The sequence below is a fragment of the Homarus americanus genome, unplaced genomic scaffold (assembly GCF_018991925.1).
Source record: "Homarus americanus isolate GMGI-L3 unplaced genomic scaffold, GMGI_Hamer_2.0 scaffold48354, whole genome shotgun sequence".
Classification (NCBI taxonomy): domain Eukaryota; kingdom Metazoa; phylum Arthropoda; class Malacostraca; order Decapoda; family Nephropidae; genus Homarus; species Homarus americanus.
This window is the reverse complement of record NW_024723833.1, coordinates 3,292,535-3,311,314: the sequence shown is the minus strand read 5'-3', so window position 1 is coordinate 3,311,314 and position 18,780 is coordinate 3,292,535. Positions and strand designations below refer to the sequence as shown.

General features: G+C 40.1%; 1 protein-coding gene across 1 annotated transcript in view; it reads right to left on the bottom strand.

The window, feature by feature from the left end:
• Positions 1–18,780, bottom strand: part of LOC121863750 (filaggrin-2-like) — a gene marked incomplete at its 3' end in the record, with an annotated part of 46,954 nt that overhangs the window by 22,246 nt on the left and 5,928 nt on the right. The window contains 1 exon segment of the mRNA XM_042362519.1: positions 8,744–8,820. Coding sequence (XP_042218453.1) covers positions 8,744–8,819 — 76 coding nt within the window.

Here is an 18,780-nt window from a genome sequence, read left to right as displayed (position 1 = left end):
GTAGTGGTTGTATGAAAGATATTGAAAAAAGTAGTGGTGGTTTAGGGTAGTGGTTGTATGAAGAGGATGTTGGTAGTGGTGGTACCAGAGTATTGTTGGTTGTATGAAAAGATGGTAGTAGTGGTGGGTTTGGGGTACTGATTTGTATGAAGGATGGTAGTAGTGGTGGTTTAGGGTGGTGGTTTATGAAGGATGTGGGCAAATGGTGGTTTAGGGTAGTGGCTGTATGAAAGACACCATCTGGTTTGGGGTGCTAGTTTGCATGAAAGTCATGTGTGGTGGTTTAGGAGTAGTGATTTGTATGAAGGATGTTAGTAGTGGTGGTTTAGGGCTGGTGGCTGTATGAGAGGATGTTAGTAGTGGTGGATTTAGGAAAGTACCTACAATTTGTATCTGAAGGATGGTATTGCATGACATTTGGTTTAAGATGGTGGCTATATGAGGATGTTAAGTAGTAATTGGATTTACAAATTTTTCAATTTATGAAGGATGTTAGTAGTAGTTTGGAGAGTGAGTAGTTTGTATAAAGGATGTTAGTAGTGGTGGTTTTAAGGGTACTGGTTGTATGAAGGATGTTAGTAGTGGTGAAGGTACAAGGTGAGAGTGGTTGTATGAAAGATGTTGGTAGTGGTGGATTAGGAGTAGTGATTTGTATGAGAAGGATGTTAGTAGTGGTGGTACAAGGTAGTGGTTGTATGAGAAAAGATGTTAGTATTACAATTGGTTTAGATTACTGGTTGTATGAAGGATGTTAGTAGAAGTGGTGGTTTAAAGGTAGTGGATTTAACCCTCAGAAGGATGTTAGTGGTGGTGGTTTAGGGTAGTGGCTGTACATGAAGGATGTTAGTAGTGGTGGTTTAGGGTACTGGTTGTATGAAGGATGTGTTAGTAGTGAGTGGTTTTAGGAGTAGTGGTTGTATGAAGGATGTTAGTAGTGGTGGTTTTAGGGTAGTGGCTGTATGAAGGATCAAAAGTAGTGGTGGTTTAAGGGTAGTGGTTGTATGAAGGATGTTAGTAGTGGTGGTTTAGATTGCTAGTTGTATGGAAGGATGTTAGTAGTGGTGGTACAAGGGTATTGGTTGTATGAAGATGTTAGTGAGTGGTGGTTTAGGGTAGTGGTTGTATGAGAGGATGTTAGTAGTGGTGGTACAAAGTGGTAGTACCATAAAAGATGACTAGTAGTGGTGGTTCCAAGATTACTGGTTGTATGAAGGATGTTAAATAGCGTGTTTGGTTTGATTTATGCATGAAGGATGTTAGTAGTGGTGGTTTGGGGTGCTGGTTTGTATAGAAGGATGTTAGTAGTGGTGGTGCAAGGTAGTGGTTGTATGAAAGATGTTAGTGGCTGTTGGTTTAGGGTAGTGGTTGTATGAAAGGATGTTAGTAGTGGTGAAGGTACAAAAGGTAGTAGTTGTATGAAAAAAGATGTTAGTGAAGTGGTGGGTTTGAAATTACTAGTTTGTATGAAGGATGTTAGTAGTGGTGGTTTAGGGTAGTGGTTGTATGAAGGATGTTGGCTATGAAACTGGTTTAGGGTAGTGGCTGTATGAAGGATGTTAGTAGTGGTGGTTTAGGGTACTGGTTGTATGAAGGATGTTAGTGAAGTGAGGTGGTTTAAGGGTAGTGGTTGTATGAAGGATGTTAATGGCCATTGGTTTTAGGGTGGTGTTGGCTATTATGAAGGATATTGTTGAAAGTGGCGATTTAGGGTACTGGTTGTATGAAGGATGTTAGTAGTAATTGGTTTAGGGTAGTGGTTGTATGAAGGATGTTAGTAGTGGTGGTTTAGGGTATTGGCTGTATGAAGGATGTTAGTAGTGAGTGGTTTAGGGTAGTGGCTGTATGAAGGATGTTAGTAGTGGTGGTTTAGGGTACTGGTTGTACATGAAGGATGTTAAGTAGTGGTGGTTTAGGGTAGTGGTTGTATGAAGGATGTTAGTAGTGATGGTTTTAAATTTACTTTGTTTAGTTCTGGAAAAGGATGTTAGTAGTGGTGGTACAAGGTAGTGGTGTGAAAGATGTTAGTAGTGGTGGATTAGGAGTACAGGTGATGATGGTTGTATGAGGATGTTAGTAGTGGTGGTACAAGGTAGTGGTTGTATGAAGAAAAGATGTTGAAGTAGTGGTGGTTTAGGTGCTGATTTGTATGAAGGATGTTAGTAGTGGTGGTTTAAGGTAGTGGTTGTATGAAGGATGTTAGTAGTGGTGGTTTAGAATTGGTATGGCTGTATGAGGATGTTGGTAGTGGTGGATTTAAAGATTACTGGTTGTATGAGAGGATGTTAGTAGTGGTGGTTTAGGTGAGGTGGTTGTATGAAGGATGTTAGTAGTGGTGGTTTAGGGTAGTAGTTGTATGAGAAAAGATGTTGTCTAAGTAGTGGTTTAGGGGTAGTGGTTGTATGAAAGATGTTAGTAGTGGTGGTGGTTAGGGTAGTGGTTGTATAGAAGAATGTTAGTAGTGGTGGTTTAGAGATGAGTGGTTGTCATAGAAAGATGTTAGTAAGTAAGGTGGTTTAGAATTAGTGGTTGTATGAGAAGGATGTTAAGCAAAGTGATGGTTTAGGAATTGGTGGATTTGTATGAAGGATGTTAGTAGTGGTGGTTGGGAATTGGTGGTTTATTATGAAGGATGTTAGTAGTGAGTTGGTTTAGGGTGAAGTGGTTTGTATAAGAGGATGTTAAGTAGTGGTGGTTTAGGGTGAGTGGTTGTATGAAGGATGTTAGTAGTGGTGGTTTAGGGTGAGTGGTTGTATGAAGGATGTTAGTAGTGGTGGTTTAGGGTAGTGGTTGTATGAAGGATGTTAGTAGTGGTGGTTTAGGGTGATGATGGTTCTTATGAGAAGGATGTTAGTAGTGGTGGTTTAGGGTAGTGGTATGGATGTTGAAGTGTGAGTGGTTTAGGGTGAGTGGTTGTATGAAGGATGTTGAAGGTGGTGGTTTAAGAATGGTAGGATTTATATAGGATCAGTAGTAGGAAGTGGTGGTTTAGGGTCACTGATTTATATGAAAGATGTTAGTAGTCGTGGTACAAGGTAGTGGTTGTATGAAAAGATGTTAAGTAGTGGTGGTTTAGGGTACTGGTTGCTTCCTGAAGGATGTTAGTAGTGGTGGTTTAGGGTGAGAGTAGCTGCATATGAAAGGATGTTAAAGTAGTCGTGGGCTGGGAGTGGTGGTTGCTATGAAGGATGTTAGTAGTGGTGGTTAGGGTAGTGGTTGTATAAGGATGTTAGTAGTGGTGGTTTAGGGTACTGGTTGTATGAAAGATGTTAGTAGTGGTGGTACATAGTAGTGGAGTTTATATAGAAGAAAGATGTTATTAATTAATTGGTTTTAGGGTGGTGGTTGTATGAAGGATGTTAGTAGTGGTGGTTTTAGGTGCTGGTTATATGAAAAGATATTTAAATAGTCTCGTGGTACAAGGTAGTGGTTGTATAGAAAGATGTTAGTAGTGGTGGTTTAAGGTACTGGTTGTATGAAGGATGTTAATGAAAGTGGTGGTTTAAATTGAGTGGCTGCATAAGAGGATGTTAGTAGTCGTGGTACAGAGTAGTGGTTGTATGAAGGATGTTAAGTAAAGTGGTGGTTTAAGGGTAGTGGTTGTATGAAGATGTTAGTAAAATTGGTGGTTTGGGGTGGTGGTTGTATAGAAGATGGTAGTAGTGGTGGTTTAGGGTAGTGGTTGTATAGAAGGATCTTAGTAGTGGTGGTTTAGGGAATTACTGGTTGTATGAAGGATGTTAGTAGTGGTGGTTTAGGGTAGTGGTTGTATGAAAAGATGTTAGTAGTGGTGGTTTAGATTAAATGGTTGCCATGAAGAAGATGTTAGTAATTGGTGGTTTAGGTAGTATTGGTTGTATGAGAGGATGTTGGCTAGTGGTGGTTTGGGTAGTGGATTTGTATAAGAAGGATGTTTAGTAGTGTGGTTTAAAGATGATGGCGTTTATGCAGAAAGATGTTAGTAGTGGTGGTTTAGAATTAGTGGTTATTATGAAGATGTTAAATGAGCGATGGTTGAAGAACAAACGGACATGAAGGATCTTAGTAGTGGTGGTTTGGGGTGATGGTTGTTATGAAGGATAAATGTTAGTGAAATTGGGTATAGGGTGAGTGGTTGTATGAAGGATGTTAGTAGTGGTGGTTTGAAAGTATTGGTTGTATGAAGGATGTTAGTAGTGGTGGTTTAGGGTGGTGGGTTGTATGAAGGATGTTAGTAGTGGTGGTACAAGGTATTGGTTTGTATGAAAGATGTTCGTAGTGGTGGTTTAGAGTGAGTGGTTGTACTGAAGGATGTTAGTAGTCATGGTACAAGGTAGTAGTTTAATCTGAAAGATGGTAGTAGTGGTGGTACAAAGGTAATTGGATTTAACAAAAGATATTAGTAGTGGTGGTACAAGGTAGTGGTTGTATGAAAAGATGTTCGTAGTGGTGGTTTTAGAGTAGTGGTTGTATGAAGGATGTTAGTAGTCGTGGTACAAGGTAGTGGTTGTATGAAAGATGTTAGTAAAGTGGTGGTTTAGAGTAGTGGTTTGTATGAAGGATGTTAGTAATTGGTGGTACAAGGGTGGTTGTATAAGAAAAGATGTTCGTAGTGGTGGTTTAGAGTAGTGGTTTGTATATGAGAGGATGTTAGTAGTCGTGGTAGAAGGTAGTGGTTGTATAGAAAGATGTTCACGTAGTGGTGGTGTAGGGTAGTGGTTGTATGAAGAGGATGTTAGTAGTGGTGGTACAAGGTAGTGGTTGTATGAAAGATGTTAGTAGTGGTGGTTTAGGGTAGTGGATTTGTATAGAAGGATATTAGTAGTGGTGGTTTAGGGTAAATGGGGCCTTTATGAAGGATGTGTTAGTGGTGGTTTAAGGTATTGGTTGTATGAAAGGGTGTTAATGAAGTGGTGGTTTAGGATAGTGGTTGTATGAAGGATGTTAGTAGTGGTGGTTTAGAGTACTGGTTTAATATGAGAAGGATGGTTAGTAGTGGTGGTTTGGGGAATTGAGTGGTTGTATGGAAGGATGTTGGTAGTGGTGGTACAAGGTGGTGAAAGTTTGTATGAAGATGTTGTGAAATTGGTGGTTTGGGGTAGTGGTTGTATGAGAAAGATGTTAGTAGTGGTGGTACCAAGGTAGTGGTTGTATAAAGGATGTGTGTTAGTTCTGGTGTAGGATTCAGGAATTGAAGTGGTTGTACATGAAGATGTTGGCTGGTAGGTGGTTTAGGAATTGGTGGTTGTATGAAAGATGTTGGTAATTGGTGAGGTACAAGGTAGTGGTTGTATAAAAAGAATCAGTAGTTCTGGTGAGGTTCCGGGTGAGTGGTTGTACATGAGAAGATGTTAGTGGTGGTGGTTTAGAATTAGTGGTTGTATGAAGGATGTTAGTAGTGAATTGGTACAAAGGTGGTAGTTTATTATGAAAGATGTTAGTAGTGGTGGTACAAGGTAGTGGTTGTATGAAGATGTTAGTAGTGGTGGTACAAGGTACAAACTGCAGTTTGTATGAAGGATGTTGGTAATTGGTGAACAAGGTAGTGGTTGTATGAAGGATGTTAGTATTGGTGAGGTACAAGGTATTGGTTGTATGAAGATGTTGTAGTGGTGGTACAAGGTAGTGAGTTTGTATGAAAGATGTTAGTAGTGGTGGTACAAGGTAGTGGTTGTATGAGAAGGATGTTAAGTAGTGGTGGTACAAGGTAGTGGTTGTATGAAGGGATGTTAGTAATTGGTGGTACAAGGTAGTGGTTGTATGAAAGATGTTAGTAGTGGTGAGTACAAGGTAGTGGTTGTATGAGAAAGATGTTAGTAGTGGTGGTACAAGGTAGTAGTTGTATGAAGGATGTTAGTAGTGGTGGTACAAGGTGGTAGTTGTATGAAAGAATCAGCTAGTAGTGGTGAATTTCAGGTAGTGGTTGGTTGTATGAAAGATGTTAGTAGTGGTGGTACAAGGTGAGTGGTTGTATGAAAGATGTTAGTGGTGGTGGTGCAAGGTGGTGGTTGGCCATGAAGGATGTTAGTAGTGAGGTGGTGCAAGGTGGTGGATGTATGAAAAGATGTTAGTGAAGGTGGTGGTACAAGGTGAAGTGGTTGTATGAAAGATGTTAGTAGTGGTGGTACAAGGAATTGAGTGGTTGTGATGGAAAGATGTTAGTAGTGGTTTAGGGTAGTGGTTGTATGAAAGATGTGTTAGCAGGTATTAGGTAGTGGTTGTATGAAGGATCTGTAGTGGTGGTTTAGGGTACTGGTTGTATGAAGGATGTTAGTAGGTGGTTTAGGGTAGTGGTTGTATGAAAGATGTTGGGGTGGTGGTGGCTTAGGTAGTGGTTGGGCGAAAGATGTTAGTAGTGTGGTGGGTTTAGGTAGGTGGTTGTAAGAAGGATGTTAGTAGTGGTGGTTTAGGTAGTGGTTGTATGAAGGATGTTAGTAGTGGTGGTTTAGGTAGTGGTTGTATGAAAGATGTTAGTAGTGGTGGCTTAGGGTAGTGTTGTATGAAAGATGTTAGGTAGTGGTGGTTTCGGGTAGTGGTTGTATAAAGGATCTTAGTAGGTGGTTTAGGGTAGTGGTTGTATGAAGGATGTTAGTAGTGGAGGTTTAGGGTAGTGGTTGTATGAAGGATGTTAGTAGTGGTGGTTTAGAGTAGTGGTTGTATGAAGGATGTTAGTAGTGGTGGTTTAGGGTAGTGGTTGTATGAAGGATGTTAGTAGTGGTGGTACAAGGTAGTGGTTGTATGAAAGATGTTCGTAGTGGTGGTTTAGAGTAGTGGTTGTATGAAGGATGTTAGTAGTCGTGGTACAAGGTAGTGGTTGTATGAAAGATGTTAGTAGTGGTGGTACAGGTAGTGGTTGTATGAAAGATGTTAGTAGTGGTGGTACAAGGTAGTGGATTTGTATGAAAGATGTTCGTAGTGGTGGTTTAGAGTAATTGGTTGTATGAGAAGGATGTTAGTAGTCGTGAGGTACAGGCTAGTGGTTGTATGAAAGATGTTAGTAGTGGTGGTTTTAGAGTAGTGGTTGTATGAAGGATGTTAGTAGTGGTGGTACAAGAGTAGTGGTTATATGAAAGATAAACAAATAGTGGTGGTTTAGAATAGTGGTTGTATGAAGGATGTTAGTAGTCATGTGGTACAAGGTAGTGGTTGTATGAAGATGTTCATGAAGTGGTGGTGTGTGGGTAGTGGTTGTATGAAGGATGTTAGTAGTGGTGGTTTAAGGTAGTGGTTGTATGAAAGATGTTAGTAGTGGTGGTTTAGGGTAGTGGTTGTATGAAGGATGTTAGTAGTGGTGGTTTAGGGTAGTGGTTGTATGAAGGATGTTAGTAGTGGTGGTTTAAGGTAGTGGTTGTATGAAGGGTGTTAGTAGTAGTGGTTTAGGATAGTGGTTGTATGAAGGATGTTAGTATTGGTGGTTTAGAGTACTGGTTGTATGAAGGATGTTAGTAGTGGTGGTTTAGGGTAGTGGTTGTATGGAGGATGTTAGTAGTGGTGGTACAAGGTAGTGGTTGTATGAAAGATGTTAGTAGTGGTGGTTTAGGGTAGTGGTTGTATGAAAGATGTTAGTAGTGGTGGTACAAGGTAGTGGTTGTATAAAGGATGTTAGTTCTGGTGGTTCAGGGTAGTGGTTGTATGAAAGATGTTAGTAGTGGTGGTTTAGGGTAGTGGTTGTATGAAGGATGTTAGTAGTGGTGGTACAAGGTAGTGGTTGTATGAAAGATGTTAGTAGTGGTGGTACAAGGTAGTGGTTGTATGAAAGATGTTAGTAGTGGTGGTACAAGGTAGTGGTTGTGTGAGGATGTTGGTAGTGGTGGTTTAAGGTAGTGGTTGTGTGAAGGATGTTAGTAGTGGTGGTTTAGGGTAGTGGTTGTATAAAGGATGTTAGTAGTGGTGGTACAAGGTAGTGGTTGTATGAAAGATGTTAGTAGTGGTGGTACAAGGTAGTGGTTGTTTGAAGGATGTTAGTAGTGGTGGTTTCAGGTAGTGGTTGTGTGAAGGATGTTAGTCGTGGTGGTTTAAGGTAGTGGTTGTGTGAAGGATGTTAGTAGTGGTGGTTTAAGGTAGTGGTTGTGTGAAGGATGTTAGTAGTGGTGGTTTAAGGTAGTGGTTTGGCATGAAGGATGTTAGTAGTGGTGGTTTAAGGTGGTGGTTATTGTGAAGGATGTTAGTAATTGGTGGGTTTAAGGTAGTGGTTGTATGGAAGGATGTTGGTAGTGGTGGTTTAAGGTAGTGGTTGTGTGAAGGATGTTAGTAGTGGTGGTTTAAGGTAGTGGTTGTGTGAAGGATGTTAGTAGTGGTGGTTTAGTTTAGTGGTTGTATGAAGGATGATAGTAGTGGTGGTTTAAGGTAGTGGTTGTGTGAAAGATGTTAGTAGTGGTGGTTTAGTTTAGTGGTTGTATGAAGGATGATAGTAGTGGTGGTTTAAGGTAGTGGTTGTGTGAAGGATGTTAGTAGTGGTGGTTTAGTTTAGTGGTTGTATGAAGGATGTTAGTAGTGGTGGTTTAAGGCAGTGGTTGTATGAAGGATGTTAGTAGTGGTGGTTTAAGGTAGTGGTTGTGTGAAGGATGTTAGTAGTGGTGGTTTAAGGTAGTGGTTGTGTGAAGGATGTTAGTAGTGGTGGTTTAAGGTAGTGGTTGTATGAAGGATGTTAGTAGTGGTGGTTTAAGGTAGTGGTTGTGTGAAGGATGTTAGTAGTGGTGGTTTAGTTTAGTGGTTATTTGAAAGGAAGGTTAGTGGTGATGTAACAGCAGGATGTGACACTACTTACCTCCATCCTCAATCGCGGGCAAGCTGGAGGTCACCAAGACGCTCACCAGCAACACCAACACCGCCTCACCACGCATCCTCAAAAACCAAGTCACCATCACCATTATTAAACGGTTAACACAAGCACTGATAAAATCTGGGGTAAAAATCTTATCATGGAAAGTCAAGAAGTCACGAGAAATGGGGAAATATAAGAAGTCACAAACACACACACACACACGCGCACCCACAGAGTCTACATCATACAGGACAGTGCAGGAAGCTTGGACAGGTAGCCAAGTGAATTAACCTGTCTCACCTGCGTGTGTCTACCAAGAGACGGGGAGAAAGTGGGAGACAGATAAATAGAAAATTACACATAGACATAGAATGAACTAAAAACAAAGATAAAGAAACAAACAAACAAACAAACGAGAGAAATATGCAGAAAAGAGAGAGAGAGAGAGAGAGAGAGAGAGAGAGAGAGAGAGAGAAACTTAATCATTTTTCCAAACTAGTTATCTCATCAGCCTTGTTTTGTTTTTACCCGCCGTCGTAAACAAGTACCCACCGTAAACCCCCCCCCCAAAAAATTTATATATATATATATATATACTATATATATATATATATATATATATATATATATATATATATATATATATATATATATATATATACATATATACATATATATATATACATATATATATATATATACATATATATATATATATATATATATATATATACATATATATATATATATATATATATATATATATACATACATATGTATATATATATATATATATATATATATATATATATATATATATATATATATGCAAATAAATCACTGTAGGTGCGCGTGATCCAGGTATATACTGATAACCACAAGGAAAAAGAAAACACGGAGTTCCCAAACTTTCGTGTAATTCTTTTCTTTCTTGTGGTTATCAGTATATATATATATATATATATATATATATATATATATATATATATATATATATATATATATATATATATATATATATATATATATATATATATATATATATATATATATATATATATATAATAGAAGGAAAACTGGGTCATTATTTTGACCTTATATAATTTAACCCCAATAATCTAAGATCGTTTAGGTTTAGTTATGACAGGATTTATTGGTTTATTCCGTTTACTACCAAAGGTGAAAACTTGGATGTATGCGGGCCGTTAAGACTATCATATATACTCGTACATTGGCGGGTTTTTTCCTTTACCCGATACTAAAATTACGGTCTGTATATTGAAATATAACAGTGAATATCCCGTAAGAAAAAGGGGAATAATAAGGCAATGGTCTATTACTCCTCTGCCACTTATTGTTTTAATGCGTCATAACTGGGCATCAATTCTGCTGCACAGTGACCAAGGACGCACTGTGCTTGAAATTCAAAACCGACACATGTATACCCAGCGCTCTGTAATAAGCATACGTACCACGGTATGCTCATGTATGACAACGTGCGGATAGTTCGTACACTATGTTAATATTTTCACCCAAATTGGAACTTGTCTAACTGTCTCACTCGGGTTACGTCAAAGATGGATTTTCAGAGGTCCAATATCATCCTCACTGGATATGTAAGATAGCATGTAACTGGCTCACTTAAACTTCGATACCGAAACGGATTCTCAAAAGTTCTAAATTTAAACTTTCACCATAAGTAGGCCTAGAACTAGGACAACGCATCTAACTGACCCACCTAGTTACGTCACAAAGATGGCTGCCATAACAAGAATAAATATTTGCACTGGGACTCCACCGCAACAGGCTGGAGTCTCTTAATCCTCAGTCTAAATGAAAAAAAAATATCACTTGCAAACCTTTGACACTTTCGTTCCAGTCTCCCTGCGTAGTGATGTTCTCGTGATGCTGTAATGTTTATATTATAGTGTGATGACGTGCGATTCACCCAACTAACGTAACATTGACCAACACGTTGTATATAATGTGTTATCGTGTGCGTCTACCAAACTATCACACTGTCTGTAAACCAAACGTATAGAAACCAACTTATCGTACAGGTCAACAAAACTATCGTCCCTAATATACCACATCGGGGCCTGGTTGGGGGGGGGTGAACAAAATATAAATACAGAAATAAAATAAAATATAAAATAAAGAGTGAGAAACGATATATATGTTGTGTAGTCAAAGGAAGGGAAACAAATGAGACCCTGAAATTGTGTGTAAATTTGGCAGAAAGTCAGCTGAGCAGTCTGGGACTTAGGATATAGGGACTGACCATGTGAAATAAGAATTACGGCTCCCACCTGTCCACCACCGCGGACATCGATGAAGAAATTCAGCATCGGATCAGATGTGCATCTTAAGCCTTTGGCAGATTCCGAAACCGTGTCTTCAGCTGTAGGGAGCTGAAATTATCTACAAAGTTACACGTATATCGAGCAGTGGTTCTCCCCACCCTGCTGTATGGCAGCGACACATGGGTTACATACAGGAGGCACCTAAAGGCACTTGAAAACTTTCACCAACGTAGTCTAAATTCCATCCTCCGAGTTTACTGGGAAGACAAGAGAAAAATGCCAGCACCCCTGCTAACACTAAGTGTAGGAGCATCGAGGCTACCATTATCCATGAACAACTACGCTGGACTGGCCATGTTACCCGCATGGACGACAGTAGACTGCCAAAGTAGCAACTTTACAGTCACCTAACGAACAGTAAGCGTAACGCCAGCGGGCAACTGAAAAGGTATAAGGATAGTCTTAAGACAAACCTGAAAAAGTGCCAAATCAACCCCCTCACAAGGGAGTCGATTACACCACATCGTAACGCTTGGAGGATCACCACACGAGAAGGAGTCAATACTTTCGAGTTAGCCCGACTGCATAACGAGGCAGACAAGCGCCAACGCCGGAGAGACGCTGCCACCGCCCCTCCCGCTTTCGATGTAGCCCTCCACATGTACAACAACTGTGAACAACTCTACTAGTCCCGTATCGGCCTCTTTAGTCACCTCAAAACTCACCAATGAAGGTGACATCCCTAATAACTCATACCAGTGTATCATAGCTGGATGATCGTCATACTCGACTCCGAGAGACAGCAAAGTAGTAGTAGTAGTAGTAGTAGTAGTAGTAGTAGTAGTAGTAGTAGTGTGTGTGTGTGTGTGTGTACAGTAGACAAACACCAACTAACACGTGATATGAATGGAAGAAGTGAGCCGGGAAGAGGGTGGGGTGTAAATATGGAGAGAGTGAGAGGGTGGTGGTGAGGAGGAGCACCTGATAGGATATTCGGTGTGTGTTTAGGAGCTGGTGAGCCGTGATTGGTCGGTTGGCGGGCAGGGTGGGGCAGTCTGGCAAGATGACCAAGGCCATACCTGCCCTGTTGTGGGGGGGAAGGGGGAAGGGGAGCATGGGAGAAAATATGAAGAGACAAAGACGGATAGAAGGAGAGAGATACAAAGATAGAATAGAAGAGAGAATGAAGGCGAGAATAAAGAAAATACGTCAACGAAGCATACGAGAGGACAATAAAGAAAATAGACAATAACTAACACCCACAGACAAATGGCAGTGAGTCTGTACCCAACGACGCAGTGAGGAATACTTATGTACAGTAACTAGTTATTATTCTTATGTAACCAACTAAACCTAACCAACCAGACCCAACCAGCCAGACCTGACCTAACCAACCTAACCAAGCAGCCCAACAACACCTGACCTGACCTAACCAACTACACATGATCAAGCCACACTCAACCAACAAGACCTGAACTTAACATATCCAGCCAGGCCAAACCTAATCAAACCTAATTTAACATAACTAAACTAACCTAACCTGACCTGACCTAACCTAACCGAACCGAACCTAACCTAACAAACTCTTGCGTTCTTCTAGGGTTAGTTTAGATAAGAGGAGATAATTTACAGCCAACACCACTACACTGCACTACACTGGAGCGGGGCGCCAACTCACTTACCAGGTCTAATGACTTTAGATGCTGCAGCCTATGACCTTAGCGATAGCTGTGACCTTGACCTATGACCTTAACGATACCTCTGACCTTGACCTATGACCTTAACCTATAACCTTAACGACAGATGTGACCTTAACCTATAACCTTAACGACAGATGTGACCTTGACCTATAACCTTAGCGATAGATGTGACCTTGACCTATAACCTTAGCGATAGATGTGACCTTGATCTATGACCTTAACAATAGCTGTGACCTTTAGACTTATGACCTTAATGATAGCTGTGACCTTGAAGTATGACCTTAACGATAGCTGTGACCTTTAGACCTATGACCTTAACGATAGCTGTGACCTTAACCTATGACCATTACAATAGCTTTAACCTTGACCTTTGACACATAGGGAAGGGGGGGGGGAGTTGTTATAGGGAATACATACGATAGACATATATCAAGCATAAACCCGGTAGCGTCTTTCTCTTCTCTTATTATAATACAGCTAAATTAACCACACAGTTATATATACAGGTTATACTACAGCTATATTTAGGACACAGTTATATATACAGGTTATACTACAGCTATATTTAGGACACAGTTATATATACAGGTTATACTACAGCTATATTTAGGACACAGTTATATATACAGGTTATACTACAGCTATATTTAGGACACAGTTGTATATACAGGTTATATTACAGCTATATTTAGGACACAGTTATATATACAGGTTATATTACAGCTATATTTAGGACACAGTTATATATACAGGTTATACTACAGCTATATTTAGGAAACAGTTATATATACAGGTTATACTACAGCTATATTTAGGAAACAGTTATATATATACAGGTTATACTACAGCTATATTTAGGACACAGTTGTATATACAGGTTATACTACAGCTATATTTAGGACACAGTTATATATACAGGTTATACTACAGCTATATTTAGGACACAGTTGTATATACAGGTTATATTACAGCTATATTTAGGACACAGTTATATATACAGGTTATACTACAGCTATATTTAGGACACAGTTGTATATACAGGTTATATTACAGCTATATTTAGGGACACAGTTATATATACAGGCTATACTCACAGTAGCCATATTTAGGACACAGTTGTATACAATAAGGTTATATTGCTGTTATATTTAGGAAACAGTTATATATACAAGAGGTTATACTACAGCTATATTTAGACTACAGTTGTATATACAGGTTATATTATTGTGCTATATTTAGACATTGTTATATATACAGTAAGCTTAGTACTACAGCTATATTTAGGACACAAGTTATATATATGTTTATACCACAGCTATTCAGGAAACAGTTATATATATACAGGTTATACTTGGCTGTTACATTTAGGACACAGTTATATATACAGGTTTATACTACACAGCTATATTTAGACTAATAGCTATATATACAGGTTATAATTATTACTATATTTAGGACTAGCTGTAAGTATATGCTATACTCATGTTTTCATATATTTAGGAAACAGTTATATATACAGGTTATACTGCAGCTATATTTAGGACACAGTTATATATACAGGTTATACTACAGCTATATTTAGGACACAGTTATATATACAGGTTATACTACAGCTATATTTAGGAAACAGTTATATATACTGGTTATACTACAGCTATATTTAGGAAACAGTTATATATACAGGTTATACTACAGCTATATTTAGGAAACAGTTATATATATACAGGTTATACTACAGCTATATTTAGGACACAGTTATATATACAGGTTATACTACAGCTATATTTAGGACACAGTTATATATACAGGTTATACTACAGCTATATCTAGGACACAGTTATATATACAGGTTATACTACAGCTATATTTAGGACACAGTTGTATATAAGAGTAAGTTATACTACAGCTATATTTAGGACACAGTTATATATACAGGTTATACTACAGCTATATTTAGGAAACAGTAATATATACAGGTTATACTACAGCTATATTTAGGAAACAGTTATATATACAGGTTATACTACAGCTATATTTAGGAAACAGTTATATATATACAGGTTATACTACAGCTATATTTAGGACACAGTTATATATACAGGTTATACTACAGCTATATTTAGGACACAGTTATATATACAGGTTATATTACAGCTATATTTAGGACACAGTTATATATACAGGTTATACTACAGCTATATTTAGGAAACAGTTATATATATACAGGTTATACTACAGCTATATTTAGGACACAGTTATATATACAGGTTATACTACAGCTATATTTAGGACACAGTTATATATACAGGTTATATTACAGCTATATTTAGGACAGTTATATATACAGGTTATACTACAGCTATATTTAGGAAACAGTTATATATATACAGGTTATACTACAGCTATATTTAGGACACAGTTATATATACAGGTTATACTACAGCTATATTTAGGGCAGAATTATATATCTACAGAACCTTGCTCACACTACTTAAGCTCTCCTGTCGACACAAGTGACATGGTAATCTGTCCTGATAACGAGAGATAGAGATAGACAGAGAGAGAGAGAGATAGTGAGAAGCAGAGATAAAGAGACAGAGGTGAAAAAATAAGATATAGAGACAGACAGTAATCGAGAAAGACAGACATAAAGAGAGAGAGAGAGAGAGAGAGAGAGAGAGAGAGAGAGAGAGAACATAAGAACATAAGAATGGAGGAAACTGCAGCGGGCCTATTGGCTCATACTGGCCAATCCCGTTTATACCCAACCCCTATTGCTCATGTAAGCATCCAACCCATGTTTGAAGCTATCCAGCGTATTCGAGTTAATGATGATATTTGGTAACTTGTTCCATTCATCCACTACTCTGTTACCAAACCAGTGTTTACCTATTTCACGCCGAAATCTAAATTTGCCTAATTTAAAATCATTGTTACGAGTTCGCTCCTGGTTGGATAGTTTGAGTACCTTTGTAATGTTCCCTTTGTTTAGCCCTGACTTCCACTTATACACCTCTATCATGTCGCCCCTCGCTCTACGTCTCTCAAGGGAGTGCAAATTAAGATGCTTTAACCTGTCTCTGTACTCAAGGTTCCTAATGCCCGGGATTAGTCTTGTCATTCTCCTCTGAATTCTTTCCAAGGAGAGAGAGAGAGAGAGAGAGAGAGAGAGAGAGAGATTGAAACGAGAAATACTTTTTTTTTACAGTATATCCTAATGATTAAATAACCATTAATGTGTTTGTTCATCTCGTCCCTTACTTGACCCCATAACTCTTAATTGAACTTCTTAACCCTTACTTGAACCCCTTGACCCGTATGTAATCCCCTTAAATCATAATTGAACCCCTTACCTGTCTCCCTTACCTGTCTCCCTTACCTGTCACAATCCAGTCAGTCATTCACTCAGCCAGCCAGTCACTGATTCAGATATCTCAAGCCATTGGTAGTCACATGGGTGCGGTGTTAACATAAGAGGCTGAGGGGGTAAAACAGTCCTGGGTGAGGAGGGGGATAATCTTGTTGTCATGCGGACAGAATGACTAGTCACCTGCCCCCCTCTCTCCAATGCCCTACCCTCCTACTCCCCCCCCCTCCCTATCCCTTGACTCTATTTTTTCTTCAGATACCAACACGTCCATTACCCCACCCCCCCTCCTCTCCCCTCTCACTCTCCGCATCTATGTTCCTTCTCCCTGTCACCCACTTCACCCCTCTTCACCTCTCCCCTCCTCACCTCTCCCCCCTCACCCCTCACCCTTACCATACCCTCCCCATGAGATAAATTCACAGTGTATAATCAGGTGCCACTCAGAGGGTTCAGGTCCCCACTTGGCTCAGTCATGAAAACACTGTTGTTATTGTTCACCTTGTATCTGTGTTTGTCTGGTTGAATAATATACTGATGTAATATCAGCAGTAACCTCCCATCACTACCCATTCCCTCCCCACCATCATCATTATCACTACCTCACCTCCCCATCACGATATTCCACCACACCTCCCATCACCACATTACACCTACCCATCACTACACTGCACCACGCCTCCCCATCACGATATTCCACCACACCTCCCATCACCACACTTCACCACACTTTCCCTTCACCACATTACACCACACCACATCTCCCCTTCAACACACTATACCACACTTTCCCATCACCACATTACACCACACTTTCCCATCACCACACTACACCCCATCAATACACTACACCACACCTCCCCATCATCACAATACACCACACTTCCCCATCACCAAACTACACCATACCCCCATTACCACACTCCACCATACCTCCCCATCACTACACTACACCATACCTCCCCATCACCACATTACACCATACACCTTAGGAGAAATTGATAATTGTAATTGACAAAATAGGATAAAGGTTTAAGATCTATGAGACGTATTTTGAGTCTATGGTAAGAACACCGAAATAGGGAAATGGTCGACAGAGGCACAGACAGACAATGTTTTTTAGATGGAGAAAAAATAGAGATAAATATATAAAATGAAATAAAAATCTTACAGGATTTTTTTGTTTACCTTTTAATTATAAACCTTTAGTTACTTTTATTAGTATTTAATTTATATTATACAATACACTTATACACGCAAAACCTTTCTAGTTTCAATAGCGAGCGACGGAACGGTAGATCACACACACACACAGTCACTCACTCACTCACTCACTCACTCACTCACACACACACACACACACACACACACACACACTCACTCACTCACTCACTCACTCCACACACACACACACTCACACACACACTCACTCACACACACATCGCCCACTTCCCATAATTCACCCCATCTGCTTCACCTGGTGTGCCCTGCTATAGTTAGGTTAGGTTACGTTAGGAAAGCAAGGATCTCTGTCCCACATGCCTACATAGTGTACCTCAACTGCCTTATATAACCCAGCAACACACACACACACCGTCAACACGTCCTTCCCCAGCAACACACACCATCAACACGTCCTTCCCAGCAACACACACCATCAACACGTCCTTCCCCAGCAACACACATTATAAACACGTCCTTCCCCAACAACACACCATCAACACGTCCTTCCCCAACAACACACACACCATCAACACGTCCTTCCCCAGCAACACACACACCATCAACGTCCTTCCCCAACAACACACCATAACACGTCCTTCCCCAGCAACACACACCATCAACACGTCCTTCCCCAACAACACACACACCATCAACACGTCCTTCCCAACAACACACACATAACACGTCCTTCCCCAAAACAACACACACCATCAACACGTCCTTCCCCAACAACACACACCATCAACGTCCCCCCACAACAACACACACCATCAACACGTCCTTCCCCAACAACACACACCATCAACACGTCCTTCCCCAACAACACACACCATCAACACGTCCTTCAACAACACACACCATCAACACGTCTTCCCAACAACACACACCATCAACACGTCCTTCCCCAACAACACACACACCATCAACGTCCTTCAACGACACACACACCATCAACACGTCTTCCCCAGCAACACACACCATCAACACGTCCTTCCCAACAACACACACCATAACACGTCCTTCCCAACAACACACACACACATCAACGTCCTTCCCCAACAACACACACCATCAACACGTCCTTCCCCAGCAACACACACACCATCAACACGTCCTTCCCCAACAACACACCAACACGTCCTTCCCAACAACACACCATCAACGTCATTCAGCAACACACACCATCAACGTCAACAACACACACCATCAACACGTCCTTCCCAGCAACACACACACCATCAACACGTCCTTCCCAGCAACACACCATCAACGTCCTTCCCAGCAACACACACCATCAACGTCCTTCCCAGCAACACACACCATCAACACGTCCTTCCCCAGCAACACACACCATCAACACGTCCTTCCCCAACAACACACACCATCAACACGTCCTTCCCCAGCAACCACACCATCAACACGTCCTTCCCAACAACACACACCATC